At 46.9% G+C, this 16,526-nt stretch overlaps 1 protein-coding gene across 7 annotated transcripts in view; it reads right to left on the reverse strand.

Moving 5' to 3' along the window:
- FOXN3 (forkhead box N3) overlaps positions 1-16,526 on the reverse strand; it is a 408,488-nt gene that overhangs the window by 28,970 nt on the left and 362,992 nt on the right. For 5 of the 7 annotated variants that reach the window (XM_057544384.1, XM_057544388.1, XM_057544386.1 and 2 more), the window contains one exon: positions 5,081-5,146. The exons of 1 other annotated variant lie outside the window; for it this stretch is intronic. In XM_057544384.1, the coding sequence (XP_057400367.1) occupies positions 5,081-5,146 (66 nt within the window). The remainder of the gene's footprint in view (positions 1-5,080; positions 5,147-16,526) is intronic. One more of the 7 variants, XM_057544389.1, reaches the window with a different exon arrangement.

The raw sequence follows: 16,526 nt of genomic DNA on the forward strand, positions 1-16,526 counted from the left end.
CTGCTCACAGGCTGCCAGGAGCCGGCTGTGACACTTAACTGCCCTCCCATCTTTTCTCCTTTCTGTCTCCATCCCCAAGTGTCAAGAATGTGGCTTTTGAAAGATGAATCACAGCCAGTCTAAAATGTCTGAGAAAGGTATTCTGAGGTCCCTACTGCATGGCTTTTTTGAGTCTGGGATCTGGAGGAACACGAGTCCACCACTCCTCAGTCCTTTCCCTATCAGCACATCGACTTCCTTTCATTTCCTTTGCATTTCCCTCAACGTATTTCAAAGCACGTAAACCCCAGTGCACCCCACCCAATGTGCTGAAAGTATACCTGGGCTCCAGCTAGAGAAGAGATGTCATAAGAAACTGGACATTCAAAATCAACCTTAAACTCAGATTTGTGGCTCTCACTAAATCAACTATACTCCAACAAAAATTAAAAAAAAAAAAAAGCACAGGCCTCCAGCATCATCCCTTTCTGTTAGATCAGTTAAATATTTGGCTCTTCACAGGAAACTCTGCCCAATAGTCTGTAACAACCTAAAGGGGAAAAGAATTCGAAAAAGAATAGATACACGTATATGTATAACTGAACCACTTTGCTGTACACCTGAAACTAACACAACATTGTTAATCAACTCTACTCCAATATAAAATAAAAATTTTTTTAAATGGCTTTTATAGGAGAGAAGACATACATCTGAGACTCTCAAATCCTGGGATGAGGGGCTAAGGACATCAGCACCAGGGCTCCCAGCTGATCGACCACTTTATCTTAAGTTATACAATGACCCTAAACTTTCTTACTTTTAACCAGCAAGAAAGCAACCCCCCCCCACACACACACAGAGTCCAAGCAAGCAGCACCGCTCACTGTGATCTAAATGTGATCGTCTCCAGAACCTAAAAAAAAAAAGTTGAAGACACAAGAGAAACTTTCCTGCACGCTCCGCCCCCCCTCAGCTCTGCCCCATCCTGGCTTCCCCAGCTTCCCTCCTGATGCTCAGTTTCCTTGATTTTCGCAGCTTGTGAAAGTAACCCCTGCGCTCCTGCTGCTGCCTTTGGAGAGCAGCCCTGGCTAAGCTACCAGAGGCCATAAGCTGAGCAGCAGGTGATTCCGATAATCCTTCCCTTTCCTAAAATTGGCCTTTCCACCTGCTTACTTGGAAAGGCGCTGGGGAGGGGGCTGAGAAAGAGGAGCCTGATTCCTGGTTGCCCTTCTTCGCCGGTGGCTGGTGCATCCATACATATCCTAGTTCTGGGGGGGGTGGGGATGCAGAACTCCGCCTCCCCCCTCCATCCCAGTTTGTTGTTTTGTTTATTACCTAGAGTTCCTCTCTGGAACATTCCAACCAGGGGTCATGCAAGCCTTTGAAGATGAGTAATGGTGATCTGACTTCTCCTGACTTAATAACAATTCCTCCACTGGGGTTAAAGAGGACTCACAGGGCTTGTCGAAGGGGAACTGCAAAGCAGGTATTTAAGTAGACTCTAGAAGCTGGAATTAGTCTACACAGCCACTTTTTATTGGGGGGGGGGAGGGTAGGTGGATGGACTTGACTAGAAGCATAATCCAAAGTTCAAGAGATAAGGAGGAAGCAGTGTCCTGCTTGGATTTTTCTGGAAGTCCTGTTTTACAGAGCACCTGAGACACGATGGTACACCTTGTAGAATGTTCCCCATACTGCAATCTGGGAAAGTCTGAGAAAGATAACATTACCGCTGGTGCTACCAGAGGAGACAAAATGCGGTGGCCTGAGGTTTTGATTAGATGTGCACTGCTGCCTCACCGAAAGAGAAGCATTAGAGTACAGGGAGGGGCTGAGGGGACCCACAGGGAGTCCAGCTCAAGCAACACAGGGTGCAGTGGGCACCCCTGGGGCAGGACCGGGTCCCCCCAAGATAAGGGTCTTGGCTGACTGGGGTTCTTGTCAACTTCTGGAGAAGTTTCCTCTGTATGACCTACTCAGCTCAGACCCGGACTGAGGCCAGTCTGCACCGAGCTAGCTGTGCAGATGCTGAGCAGGGAGGATGAGTGGAAAAGACCTAAGCGGCTGCCACCTGGTGACCTGAAGTGGACTGGCTACGAAGGGTGATGACAAAGGAAAAGGCTTTCAAACCATCCAGGACAGCCTCGGACTGCTGGGAGTGCCGGTGGCAGACAGACTAGGTTGGTGGCCGGTGGCCCCCATTCAAAGACGGGCATCACACAGCCCGGGAGGTGAAAACAAGGGGCTATAAATAGCAGCACACGAGAAAGCTCTATAAACAGAGCCCAGCCACGGAGCAGCACGGGGGAGGACACAGGCAGGCTCCGTGCAGACAGCAACCCACGCTCCCCACGCGTGGGCAGTGGCAGGACCCCCGAACCTGGGTGATGCACGTACACCTCCTCACCGGGACACGTGCTCACAAACACCCCTCGGCAGGCTGCCCACACTCCATCACCGCCTGGGCGTCTGCTGCCTTTGAACCTTTCGGTCGAGGGGTCACCTCTCACTTTTTCCAGGCTTTGCACAAAGCCAGCAGCGTAGGGCGTGGTGGCTTCGCCACCGTATGTATGGAATGCTTCTCCCTTCAGGAGGAGAGGTACTGCATCACAGCCCAGGACGAGAAGCATCAGGCAGGGAGGGGAAGGGAGAGTGGGCAGAGAAGAGCTAAGTGAAAAGAGAGGCCTGGCGCCGGAGACACAAACCTCTGACTGCGTTTCTCAGAAGGCCGAGGAGGGACCCCCTGGTTCCCCCAAGCGCCTGCAGCGGACGCTCAAAGGACACTCACTCCCTTCCGACGGTACTGGTCCAACTTTGGGGGGCTTTACATCCGGCCCACTGAGTATGCCCTAGCTTGGCCTCAAGGGGATTTTACGAGGCTTGGGGTCAGACAGGAAGGTGAATGTAAAGGTGATGTTCTACCCTCTGCCCAGTCCTTAAATTTACTTCTCTGCTGCTCCTGCCAATGTGTCTCCTTCCACGACTTTCAAGGGCTTCCTGGTTCCTTCCTTCCAGGACCCTGGAACCCCCTCTTGGCAGGGGCCTTCATGAAGGCTATAGCCGGGTTTCTCACAGTGGTGAGAGCGAGGTAGGAAAGCCCTACACGACTCTACAGCTTCAAGACATGAACGCGCTTTGAAAACTCAAATTCAGCATTTCAATGTAAATAAGACTATGGATACCTCGAAAAAAATAATTATTACAGTTTGTGTTACAGTAAGGGAGAGAAGAAGTTCATTTAGCCATGAGAACATTAAAACAATTAACTTCTCAGCTAATCAGGATCAACCCTTTTCCTCTTCTATCTGTGGTCAAGAATCTAGTGATAATGGATTTCTATAAAGCTGATGTTAATGACCAATCCCTTTGCCTTTTTCTGCTTAACTCCATTACTCCAGTTCATCAAGTTATTTCTTTAAATCAGTGATCACTGCGGGCAGCGGCTGGGTGCAAAGGAAGGTGCCTGAACCTTACATAGCTCTGATAAAATCAGTACGCTCGCCTCATGATGAATTACGCAACTTGATTTCAGAAACCATTTCAGACTGTAACTGAATTACAGTCTGGTCTATACTCTTCCTGCAAGAGTCATCTGAGAACGGAGGTTTTGGTTTTTTTTTTTCTGATTTTGTTTTTTTCATTTTCTTGTAACTTCAAACATCATTTAAAACCCACACTACAGGTTAACCGCTAGTTACAGGACTGCACCGGTACACATCTGCTTATAGTGGTGTTTCCTTCTCGGAGGTGTGGGCAGCCGTTATTTCAACTGCTGGCAAGCTGAGTTTAGCAAAGAGAGAATGAGAATTCTGTGCCTTCAGGATCAGGTAATGGCAGCCCACGGCACAGGGATGAGTCTCTCCCGAGAATGCTTGGCTGCATCTCTTGGGTCCTTTAAAAAAAGGACCAGGTAAGGAAGGATGGAGCCAAATGTCCTAAAGCTGTTGGAAGGCTGTGACGAGTAGAAGGCAAGGAGGGATGGTCTGGAACCCCACATCAAAAGACACCTGGGTAGGGTCTGGGAACAGATGTTCTCCTGTGGGAAACCCTATCAGCTCCAGATGTGGGGGATTCCCTTTGCTCAGGAGGCCATGCAGCGCTCAGAATGAGGCAGGTGGGCGCCAGCCCTGGTGGGCGTCGTGGCGGGGTGTGCCGCTTCACGCCGCTGTCTTCACGCCGTGAGTTTCATGCACAGGAGGCGGCGATGCCATTGTCCTGCCAGCGAGCTGAGCGGCCCGTGGTGGACGAGCTGGCTATCTGCTCAACAGGCTTCTGGTGGGGGGTGGAATGTGCCAGAGAAACTAGCCTCAAGTTGGGAGGAGGAGGGGACAGATGTCTGCGTTTGGGTCATTTGTCATCACTTGGGAAGGAGACCTTTCTAACAATGTTGTAGCTCCAGAGGTGGGGAGAAACAGCCGATGGTGGAGAGAAGAGAAGTTCAAGTTAGGAAAAGAGTTGTCTCAAGCTTGACATTGCTCAAGGACCAACAGAAGATGAAGATAGGAGCACTGCTTCGCTAAACCAGCCCTGCCCTCCTGTCTGTGGCACCCTGGAAAGCTGGTGGGGAAGACGCAGGGCGGGGGGCACCACAGTGTTTCCATTTTAAGGCTGTTCCAAACTCCTGCATCCCCGCCTCGCCAGATTTTCCTCTCCTCTCTCTAAAATGGTAGCCTGTTATTAATGAGGTCCCCAAGGGGAGAGGGATGTCTGAAAACGGGCACTGCTGAGTTCCATGACTGTCAGGCTGGCCCCCTGTAGCCTCTTCGAGCAGAAACTACAAACTCACAGGAACAATTCCTGCAGGACAAAGGGTCTCTCCTCTGGGACTCATTACAGGGTCCACTTCCCTGCCCCCAAGTCTTAAGCCCTGAAATTATATTAGAACTTTCTCATCTTGGAAACACACCTATGCATTCATTCATACATATGCGTAGCTGCATCTTTTATGAGCACATGTATGTAATCATGCACCGAGGTAGTTTAAAGTGATTCTATAAGGGAAGGTTGGCTTGAGCATTAGTTCTTCCTATGGCCTGGTATATAAAGGAGAAGGTTAAGTTAACAAACTATGGTGCTGTAGGCTATAGAAATATCTACTCACAACCTGCTTGTATCTCAGGGGGAGTATTCAAAAGCATCATGGCACTGGCAGCATCAATGTCAGGATCTGGAAAAATCAACCAATAAACAACATTATTTACAACGGGGCCGGCGTGTGTGGGTGTTCTTCCCCCTGCACGTTACAGTTTATGAATGCAACAGAGAAAAAAAATTCCAGGAACTAGAGGAGCTAACCCAAAGGTGACTTTTCTTCCCATTTGGATTTGCAAGGAAGAATGGTATTCTAGAATGAGATTTAAGGGGCATGTTAGCAAGTTTTTCAGATAAAGCACGGGTTTTTTTTCGCATTTTGCTAATTTCATAATTTGCACTGTATGTTTGTGATAAGTTGCTGATCTTTTCACCCGCACAGCTTTGTCCCCTGGGGTGGAGGAGTAGGAGAGTGGGGTGACAATAGCAAGTTCAGCCACCGGAATCTTTTAATGAACCAGGGAAGCTCACAGCACCAAGAAGAGAAAGCACTAAATACACCTGCATCTAGTGAGATACAAATAAGATATTCGGTCATTTCCATTTGTCAGCAGAATGTCAACTGTATTTCATGAGGTTGTCACCGCAGTGGTGGAGGCGGTGAAGGCATTAAACACACACACACACATCAAATATAAAGAAAAAAATTAAAGTTCTGATGTTGAGGGTACAACATTTGTTTCCACATCTATTATTGCTTTTAATATGGGACCAAAAAAAAAGAAATACTCATCACTTCATTGCTGTCAGTCTTAATAGGTTTCTGAATCCTTTCTGATCCACCGGTTGACAGATGGCAGGTTATATACAGACAGAAAAATATTATCCTTTTATAACTAAATTCATTTTCCTCTGAGAAACAGCAGCTCTGCTGCTATGGAAATGAAAGTCACCATGGCAACAGTAAACAACCCCCAAGAATGGTCACTGAATAGGCTGAAAAGAACATCTGCCCCAGCGCAGCGTCCCAGCTGCCCTGGGGTAAAATTCGCTAATAGTGCAGCAAGGCCGAGTGACAGGAGCTGCCGCTTGAGCCCGGTCCAAATAAAGGAAGTCTACATCCAAATGCCTGCCCTTGAAGATTACTACCTCCGCGTCCACTAAACCGATGACTAATGACGGGGTGCGGGGTGGCGGGGTCGCACTTGTCAGTTTTCATATAAATTACCTAGCAAAAAATTCAATTTACTGCTCATGGCTCCATGGCACTTTATCTGGGGTTTTATGTTAGAAAATAACTTTTTTACCGTTTAAAAAAGTACATGTTTCATAACTTTATATGTGCAGTTTAATTCCAGGGGAGTAATGTGATACAGTATAAAGCCCTACCAGTGATTAATAATACGGTTGACTCTGGTTTCAGAAGACAGTGTCTCAAAACAGAAAAAAACCCAAACAACAAACAAAGGCAAAGGAACTTGACTCTTCAGGTCTCTTTCTATTTTGCCTGCAGGAGGTCCGTTACTTACACTTCATAATGGAGTGAAAATTTATTTTAAGAAGTATATTGTATGAGAAACAGGTAGATTAACTTATTTGACAACTCCTGGGGTGAAACTCCTAAAACAGTCATCAATTCCCACTGATGTTAAAATATACATATTAGTTGAATGATGAACAAAAAAACTTAAAGTTCCACTCAGTGCTCCCAGGGTTGCCGCTGCCCCTGCCCTCTCATGTCCCCACCAGGACAAAGGGCTCGCAGTGTCAGGCTACTGCTGGTACCCCACAAGCCATGGGCAGCAAGCAGCTCCTGGGAGGTGCCATGGGGGGTGCTGAGGCCTTCCTCTCCTACTCCCTCTTTTTGGAAAGGGCCTTTCCTTTCTCAGGAACGAGAAAATTTGCGTGTTTCCCCTCGCCAAGCAAACGTTCTTTGCCATCTTCGAGAATGCAAGTGCTGCAGGCAGCCCAGGTCTGGCCTGGCTGGACGGTCCCCACTTCCCCAGGCCACTCTCACTGGAGTTTTCCTGAGTGACCAGGAGGTTTGATGGGGGCAGAACAAGAGGAAATATAGTTAAGAAGTCTGGAGTCTTTTCCTACTTATTTTGCCAGAAAACTAAAGAAAGTAGTTCCGTACTCTTCAAAAACACATCCGACCTCAGGAGGAAGGTGTAAAGGGCCACAGATAGAAAGATGTAATGAAAGAAAGAAAAAGAAGGAAGAGAAAGAGAACTTTAAAGGGGAAGAGTGTCAACATCACATGGATTTCACAGAACCTAAGTGGGGCAGCCCCAAGGGCAACAGGGGGAATGCTTCAGACCCTCGTAACATCCACCCATGACCCCTGCCCCCACCCCACCCAGCCAAGCCAAATAAACATATAATCTGAGTAAAAGTAGGATGCTTTAGGACAAGTCCTCCAATCCTTCCTTCCAACCAGATTTGCCATGCCTGAGGCCTCCACAGATAAAAATTCTGTTGCTATCTTGGCACTCCTGCTGGTCTCCAGGCATTTGGGGCAAATGTAACACCCAGTCTTCTCATTATTTCATTCATAATCAATTCCTAAGCCCCACCCTCCATTCTGAATGGGTCAGTTCCTGCTCATGAAGCCCTATGAGCAGAATGGAATGGAGGGCAAGGCATGGGATTCCTCCCTCATGATATCTTGGTAGGTGAACTGGCAAACATGAGAACTGTAAATGGTATGAGAAAACGTGATGATGAGTTTGTGCAGGTGTGTACAGCCTGGCACGACAGTGCCAGCCCTTCCCTGGGGGATACAATGAGTGTCATCCTTGGTGTATTGTTTGATGAGTCTGACAAATTTTATACCAGTGCTACCACCACCATAATCAAGATAAAGAGCAGAGTGAAGATACAGATTTCCATCACCCCAAAGTTTCCTTGTGCCCCTTTGCTGTCATCCCTACCCTTGCTCTGGGCAACTACTGATTTGCTTTCTGTTATTCATCCAGGCTGTGGTGTCAGCAGTTCATTCCTATTACTGTTATTGTCAAGTAGTACCCCATTGTATGGATACACTACAATTTGTTTATCCATCTACCTGTAGGTGGACATTTGGTTTGATTCCAGTTTGGGAACTTACAAAAAAAGCTGCTGTGAACTTTTCTACCAGTCTTCTGAGAACAGCTTTTCATTCCCTTGGGTAACCGCTGGTAAGTGTATGTTTAACCTTACAGAGGATTGATTCTCTTTTCCAAAGAGACTGTACCACGTATGAGTTCCAGTTGCTCCACATTTTTGTCAGCACTTGAAATTGTCAATCTTTTAAAACTTGAGCCTTTCTAGATGTGTCGTGGTATTTCCTCGTGGTTTTAACTTGTATTTCCCTACTGACAAATGATGTTGAACATCTTTTCATGTGCACAGTGGCCATGTGTAGATCTTCTTTTGTGGAAAGCCTGTTCAAGTTTGTGCCTGTTTTTTCATTGGGTCGTTAAATTTCTTACTATTGAATTGTAAGGTTTCTTTAAACGTTCTAGATAGAAGTCCTTTGCAAGATATATTTTTCTGAGTCCACAGCCTGTCTGTTCAGCTTCTTAATAGTGTCTTTTAATAAGTAGAAGTTTGAAATGTTTGTAAATCCAATTTATCGATTTCTTTTATAAAGCTCAATGCTTTTTGTGTCCCAACTAAGAAATCTCTGCCTGCCCCAAAATTGCACAGAATTGTCTCCTGAGTGGCATCTTTTTGTCTCCTTTGTTAGTGTGTCAAATATAACATTATCTGGGTTCAATACTCAGATACAGATAAATGAAAACGGAAGTAATCAACCAGACCTCTTTCTTGATCCAGTAAGCTGCTTAAGCACAGATCTCCCAGAACTGTACCGATCAATGCTAGAAGGGCCTGCTTTGGCTCCAGGTGTGTTGAAGAAACACCAGACAGCCTGAAAGAAGCCTCAGTCAGCCATGTTTCTATGTCAAAAAGTCTCTCGGATCCTCTACTAAACATCTGACACACCTTTACGCTCGTCACACCCAGGCATCCTGTGCGTGTTTCAGTCTTCAGAGCCGAAAACCACCCATCTGTCCTCTCTAAAGAGATGCTACAATATTATTAAAATGTCTAAGATTTTTTCCCTTAAAAAAAAAATCAAGAAAGTAATGCATGCCCACTGTGAACAAAAAACATACACTAGGTGGATATAATTTGAGAAATAAATGCCTTCCCCACAGACCCACTCCCAGATTCACATTTTCTTGTACATATGTCCAGAAACTGTCTATACAAATGCAGGTGTTTATGTATATTCACTGAAATACCAGCACACATACACTTACACATGCACACATATCTATTCTTTAAAAATTGGTTCATGTGGAAATACTCTTCTGAAGATAACTCTGTCCCCCTATTTTTCACTTAATGACAGATCTTGGCACACGGTCATATTAGTATACATAAGCCGAAGTTTTTTTATGGTGACTTTTTCATGCATAAAAATCACACCACAGGGCTTCCCTGGTGGCGCAGTGGTTGAGAATCTGCCTGCCAATGCAGGGACACGGGTTCGAGCCCTGGTCTGGGAAGATCCCACATGCCGCGGAGCAGCTGGGCCCGTGAGCCACAATTACTGAGCCTGCGCATCTGGAGCCTGTGCTCCGCAACAAGAGAGGCCACGATAGTGAGAGGCCCGCGCACCGCGATGAAGAGTGGCCCCCGCTTGCCGCAACTAAAGAAAGCCCTCGCACAGAAACGAAGACCCAACACAGCCATAAGTAAGTAAATAAATAAACAGAGCAGCTCTAAACTTTATAAAAAAACCAAAAAAACTTGACTTAAAAAAAAAAAAAACAAAAACACACCACAGTGTTCATACCGACATTCCCTCTCCTTTAGACTGCAGACTCTCAGAAGGCAGAAACAAAGCGTTTGTAACCGGAAACCTGCGCCCAGCACACTGTTTTCTCCCTACAGATCCTGAGCCCCTGAACACACCGCCTTGGCACAACCATCCCCTCCTCCTCTCCTGGCCCCCCTCCCTATGAGGACCCAGCACAGCCCCCATCTCCCCCTCCTCTGCCACCTCTCTCTGGGGCTCAGCCCCAGCTGCCACCTTGGTGACCTGTTCGTTTTCATGAGCACACTCTGGGTGTCCCTAAAAGACTCTCAATCTCAATCCCTGTGCTCAGGAGAGACGTGGCAGTGGTCTGTATCCTTAGGTAGCCAAGGGGCTTTCTGATGGAAGCACATCTTCCTGGTGGGATGCTTTTGACCAAGGATGCTTGTTTTGGAGCTTGTTGGCTGGAGCTGTTTTAGGGGGACTGGGCAGCTGTTTTGGAGCCAGGGATGCTTTGCTTTGGAGGCGTGGTTGATTCTGACAGATGAAAGGTCCACGACTAGATTCGGGGGAGGAAGAGCAGCATGTTGGCTGTGTCAAATTTTTCCCTGGGCTTCAAAGAAAGGAATTCTACCCCCAAGATGGTTCAATCCAGCTTACCAGCATAAGAAGATAAGAGGAAGATATTTTGGCCAGGAACTCTTTTTAGGAATGAAGATCCACCTGGCAGAAGTATCCTTTACGTTGTATCTCTGGGGAATGTGGGTGAGGCAGAGGGGGACAGGAGATCAGAGCCGCACGCCCCCCTTTATTTCTGGAGGGGGTGGGGGCGTGTTTCACAGCAGTTCCGAGCTCAGCGTCCTAATACCAGAGGCCATATCATTTACCACTCGGTTAATTCAGTAAAACATCAGGAGTGCCTTCATGGATGCTTAATGACCATCCTTAAAACCCAGCCAGTCTCAAATCCCATATTTAAAAAAAATTCCTCCTTTCTAATGCTTCAGTAACAAATGTTACTTCTCCTCTGGCCTGGTTCCCAGCGGCCCATTTCAATTTTCATCTTTAATACAGTTGTCTTATCACACTGCTTCTTCTCTGTACTATGAGACTGAAAAACGGTCACACATCTTAAAGATGTTTTCAAGTCCTCTTGCTCCTGAAGGTATATACACAATTATGTTATCCTACAGTGAAGTAACAGGTAACAAAGTTTCCAGAACCAACGGTTCAGCTATTTGGATTTAAAAAAAAAAAGATTGTGCTTCATTTTACCAAAATGTGGAGACAGTTTCTTCTGGGCACCGGGAGGAGGCTTTTTCCTTGTGAGTATGATGGGAAGCGCACAAGGCAAGGCACGAGGATTCTTGGGTTTGGGTCCTGGGGCTGCTGCTGATTAACATGTGACTTTCATTTTGTTGGGTCTGAGTTCATTCCTTTTAAAAGGGTGATGGGTGGCTACAGACATGGGAGGGGCTGAACTGGTTTTAAATCTCATTCCACAGAGTTCCTGGCTCCCCCCATAATGTCCCATAATATCCCCTGACGTTTTCCTCCCTTTCCAGCTCATGGCTGCCAGAACTATGGACTCCAAGGAGTATCTACCAAATGGGGCATCTGCTCCAAGGCCTTTGGAGGCAGTTAACACTCTTAGCAAGGCTGGAGGACTATCCTAATGTCCCTGGAGTGTGCTGGGCTGTCATTCTGGGCATCTGCTGGGTCCACTTCAGAGCAATCCATTCGGCCTGGCATGGGTATGTTGTGGGTTCTTGGTGTGGCTTCTGTTTATATCCATGCTCCTTCCTCTAGGATCTGGGGCCATAGGGAAGTGACTGCCGAGACCATCTGTTTTAACAAACTAAGAATACAAAAGATGGCCAGAAATCCCTGGTTCAATCCTCACTGCTATAGAAAGGCTGCAAAAATGTGAGTACCATCCTTAGCATCTCTGAGTTGACCAACCTAACAAAACAGCGATAAGGAAACTTTTCCCGTATATAAAGCCTGAGAACAACGAACAATCATAACTCTCTTAGAAATCACTGTTTCTCTATTTCTCCCTGCTCCCTTTCATATCTGAAATGTTTTACAGGATGATAAAAGGTCTTTATGTAACTGAATAAAAGAGATTCAAGAAGCATTAAAAAAAAAAGCCAAACAGGGGCTTCCCTGGTGGTGCAGTGGTTGAGAATCCGCCTGCCAGTGCAGGGGACATGGGTTCGAGCCCTGGTCTGGGAAGACCCCACATGCCACAGAGCAACTGGGCCCGTGAGCCACAATTACTGAGCCTGCGCGTCTGGAGCCTGTGCTCCGCAACAAGAGAGGCCGCGATAGTGAGAGGTCGGCGCACCGCGATGAAGAGTGGCCCCTGCTCACCACAACTAGAGAAAGCCCTGGCACAGAAACAAAGACCCAACACAGCCCAAAATAAATTAATTAATAATAAAAAAAAAGCGCCAATGGATGACACACAGTCGGACAAAAAATTACTGGACATATGGACACAGTATACATTCAATCAGATGCACACACCAAGGTGCTCATATTCTCTCTGACATTCTTCACAAGAAAGTGAGCCCTGCTACAAGGGCTCCTCCTTGTCTGCCTTTACACTGCTGTATCCCCAGCACCTAGAACAGTGCCTGGAGCACAGGGGTTGCTAGAAAAATAGATGTTGAGCATTTGAATGCACACCTCATCCAATGCCGATGCTCCCAGGGCATAAGCCTCTGCATGTGCAGTGGAATCCCCAGGAAACTCCAGAAAACCAAACGTCAGGCCCCATCCCAGATGACACTGAGTTTTGTAAAAATTTATCAGGGGGTTCTTCTGATGTGCAGGAAAGGGAAACAGCCTCCTTTAGTAGGGTATTTGAATGCCATCCAAAGAAGCCCATTGAGGATGGCAAGTGCTCCCTAGAAATCCTTTATCATCTATAACTTTCCTAGATCTCTTTGCTTTGAAATATCTTTATCCATTTTCCTGTAACTCTGCATGAGAGTGACATCTCAAAGTATTTAATTAATCCCTGAAAACGGAGGAAAAAAATACGTGGATAACTTTTAGGGCTAAGGGAACAAGAAATGGATGAAAGCAAATACACAAGCAAGAAAAGAAATAAAAATCGCAATAAGGTGTACACTGCCTGGGCCATTCTGAGTAGATACGCGTGGTTTCATTACGTATGTTCCATATACTCCATGAGTCAGTGGTTCTCAATCAGGGATGATTTTGCACCCCTTCCCTCGTATGGTAATGTTGTCTGCCCCTTGTATGGCAACGTCTGGAGGTCGTTTTCATTGTCATGACCGGGTGGGATGGGGAGGGCGCTACTGGCACCTAGTGGCAACACTTAACCCAGAGATGCTACCCAACATTCTGCAGGGTACCGACAGGCCCCCAAAACAAAGAGTTATTGGATTCAGAATGTGAATAGTGCTGAGGTTGAGAAACTCTGTATTAAGCTTACATGTGCATGTGCTACGGTCAGGAAAAACAGTTCTTCGAGCCAAAGGACCTCAAATAGAATACATCAAAAGTAAACAAACAGACATAAAATTCACTCTGTTGTTGATGTCTCTTTTTCTCCCCTTTTTGCAAAACCCCTAGGTGTCGGTTAACAGAGATGGGATATCTACATTTGTGGCTTTGAAACCACTGAAGTAGGAGTCACACGCTTTGGCTGCTGTTGCAATCGATCAAGACATCTGCACCAGCCGCCTCTGATCTCGAAGGCAACAGAACGGGCTGGGGCGGGCGGCGGTGCTGTCAGATCTACTGAGGTCATTTACCAGGAATATTTTTTCCACCTCCCTTCTGGCTGGAGGTGATTAAGATGGTATTCACCATGGCTACATATCTGAGAGGCTCTCACAGCCAGACGAGAGAAAGTGACACCGATGAGCCTGGTGGATGATCTTCACGATGGATGGGGTTTTAGGGAATAACGGCCTCACACAAAAACTGACTCCAAGTTGTGACTTTTAAAAACTATCTTTAGGATGAGAGTTGGAGCTAGAGGACACCAAGAGCAGTCCTGCTTCTCCAAAAGATTAAGTCAAAAAAAAAAAAAAAAACAACCTCCAAACTCTTGCTACACTGAAGAAATGAACTGAATTTAAAACTAACAATTAGGGGCTTCCCTGGTGGCGCAGTGGTTGAGAATCTGCCTGCCAATGCAGGGGGCATGGGTTTGAGCCCTGGTCTGGGAAGATCCCACATGCCACGGAGCAGCTAAGCCCGTGAGCCACAAGTACTGAGCCTGCGCGTCTGGAGCCTGTGTTCCGCAACAAGAGAGGCCGCAACAGTGAGAGGCCCGCGCACTGCGATGAAGAGTGGCCCCCGCTCGCCGCAACTAGAGAAAGCCCTCGTACAGAAACGAAGACCCAACAGAGCCATAAATAAATAAATAAATAATAATTTTTTAAAAACCCCAAAAACAACAAAAAAACCTAACAATTAAACAAGTTGAAACTAACAGTTGTTTGTTGTCACAAAAGAGAATCTAAATCAGATCGGGGCGAACTACAGGATGAATAAATTCTACATGCATTTTAGGATTATGAGGCTCCCATTCACACATCTTCTTCCTCAGCTTAAACCCAGTGACTGGTGAGCTGTAAATGAGGGATTTACTGGCTCTGGGGAGCAGCATCATGGTCAACTCTGCAAATCAGGAACACGGTTCTACAAGTCAGCTTCCCAACCAGGGACATCCTTAGGAAAACTCCTGTAAATTGCCCATTTATTACCCTGATTCTATTTCATGCAGAAGGGATTGGAGGGAAAGCATCTGGAAGGTAAGTGCTGAGCTCAGGGTGCACCCTGGGCTGGGAGTCAGGTGACATGGGCTGTCACCTCTGTAAGTCTCAGATGCCCTGTTTCTAATGTGGTGTTAGGGAGGCCGAGCCGTGGGCCCTCCGGGGCCTCGAACTCTCTGCGAGTCGCTCACTTTTGCTGCTGCTTCCCTCCCTGCTTGAGAAGTAAAAGAAAGCTCCTCGACACTCCTCAGGGCAGATGCTTCCATCCTTCTGTTTTTCTCTGGAGAACAAGAAACGCTTTAACTTTGTTGTGTTCTGAGTCGCTTAATTCTGAAGTCTCCTTTGCTTCTTCAGAGGGCTGCGTTTCATTCCCTACTTTTCCAAGTCTGTGCTTCCAATGCAAGCAATGCCACCACCCTCTCCCGGCTCACTTCAGGTTCACCCCTCTCCTCTCAGCCAAGACACTGTCACACCAACACCTCTAATATCGGTGCTCTGAATTTTCCCCACGATGAATGTCTGCCTCTTTAATATCTTTGACCAGTTGATGGAAATCTTTCTAGCAGCTGCCTGGGAGCGAAAGGAAAGGAACCATGTGGACCAAGATGGACAGTACAAAGGGTCCAAAATTCTAGAACTGGAGCATGTGGGCAAAGGTGACAGGAAACCCAGAACAGGTTATGACTTCTGTCCCGTGAGACGTAACCATTACTTAAGAGGCAAGCAGTTCTGGTTTGGTTCTGTTTGGCTTGTTAAACTGTTCTACAGCTGCTTGTCTGCGGGGAGTTTCTAAAAAAATCTCTTTTTAAACTTCTTGTAGGTGAATGAGAAACTACATATTTGTTGGAAGTGCCTTCCCCTTTGCACCTCATTCAGTTGTAAATCTCTGCTTACTGCATTCTCTGACTTTTGCCTCTCTGGGGACGCTGTACATGAAAACCATGAGAAGAGGAGACATCTGGGGATTTTGTAGAGGGGCTTCTGATGCTGGGAGGGAGGACTGAAGGGGATACACGCTGAAGCCTTTTAGACTCTGGAATTCTTTGTTTTGAAAACCTCGTGTTTGCTCCTGGCTTCTTCAACCAATGATAGAGCAAAAGCCCACCACCCAGCTGGGACCAGGAAGCCAGCCCTGAGTATGGAAGGCTTCCAGGGGCAGGAACGGGAATGGGGGGCTCCCAAAAGAGCCCTGAGAACCGGAAGGCCTGGCCACACTGATGTCTTGGAGGAAGGATGCACCAAGTCCAGAAGCCAGAGACAGAACCAGGCTGGGGACCCCTGAGACAGGAGCTAAAGGCCCAGTGGGACAGCAAGAGCACCAGAGGGCTGGATGCATCAGGCGGGAGGTGGTAGGGGAACTCCAGGGCATCTATCTTAGTCGGTTTCCCCCCTCTCCATGCTGTGACCTTGTCTTCCCCAGCTATCACTTCTTCCCACCTACTGGAAAATCAGCTCCTGCCCAGTCTCCACCCCGGAAACCACTTCCACCTCTAGGAAAGGTCACAGGATTTCTGGCAACTCCTGCACAAACTTCCATAGCTCCAGCCGTTCTCATGGTGGCCTGGTCCCCACCAGGCATGCAATGCTTGTTGTTGATGACAATTGAATATTTCCATTTGCACGGCATCTCCAATTAGCTCTGTCTTAAACTGGGTAGATGTGCAAAGCCTCTTTTCCAGAAGCAAAGATTCCATCTCAGAGTGACACCGGCAGGTGTGTTAGTGAAAGTAAATATCACACAGAAGGCTGACATCAGTGTTCCAAGGCACAAAGCGACTGCCTGCCCAGCTTTCAACTGTCTTCCTCCCTAATGTTCAAGGGATGAAGAACTGGAGGAAGTAACTCTAAACACAAGGTTCACTTTGTCTGGGAATGTATGTATTATGCTGACTCAAAAGAATTTCAAAAGGAACAGGGCACCATTGATTTTCCCAGATCTGACAGGCGAC

The sequence above is a fragment of the Balaenoptera acutorostrata genome, chromosome 3 (assembly GCF_949987535.1).
Source record: "Balaenoptera acutorostrata chromosome 3, mBalAcu1.1, whole genome shotgun sequence".
Classification (NCBI taxonomy): Eukaryota; Metazoa; Chordata; class Mammalia; order Artiodactyla; family Balaenopteridae; genus Balaenoptera; species Balaenoptera acutorostrata.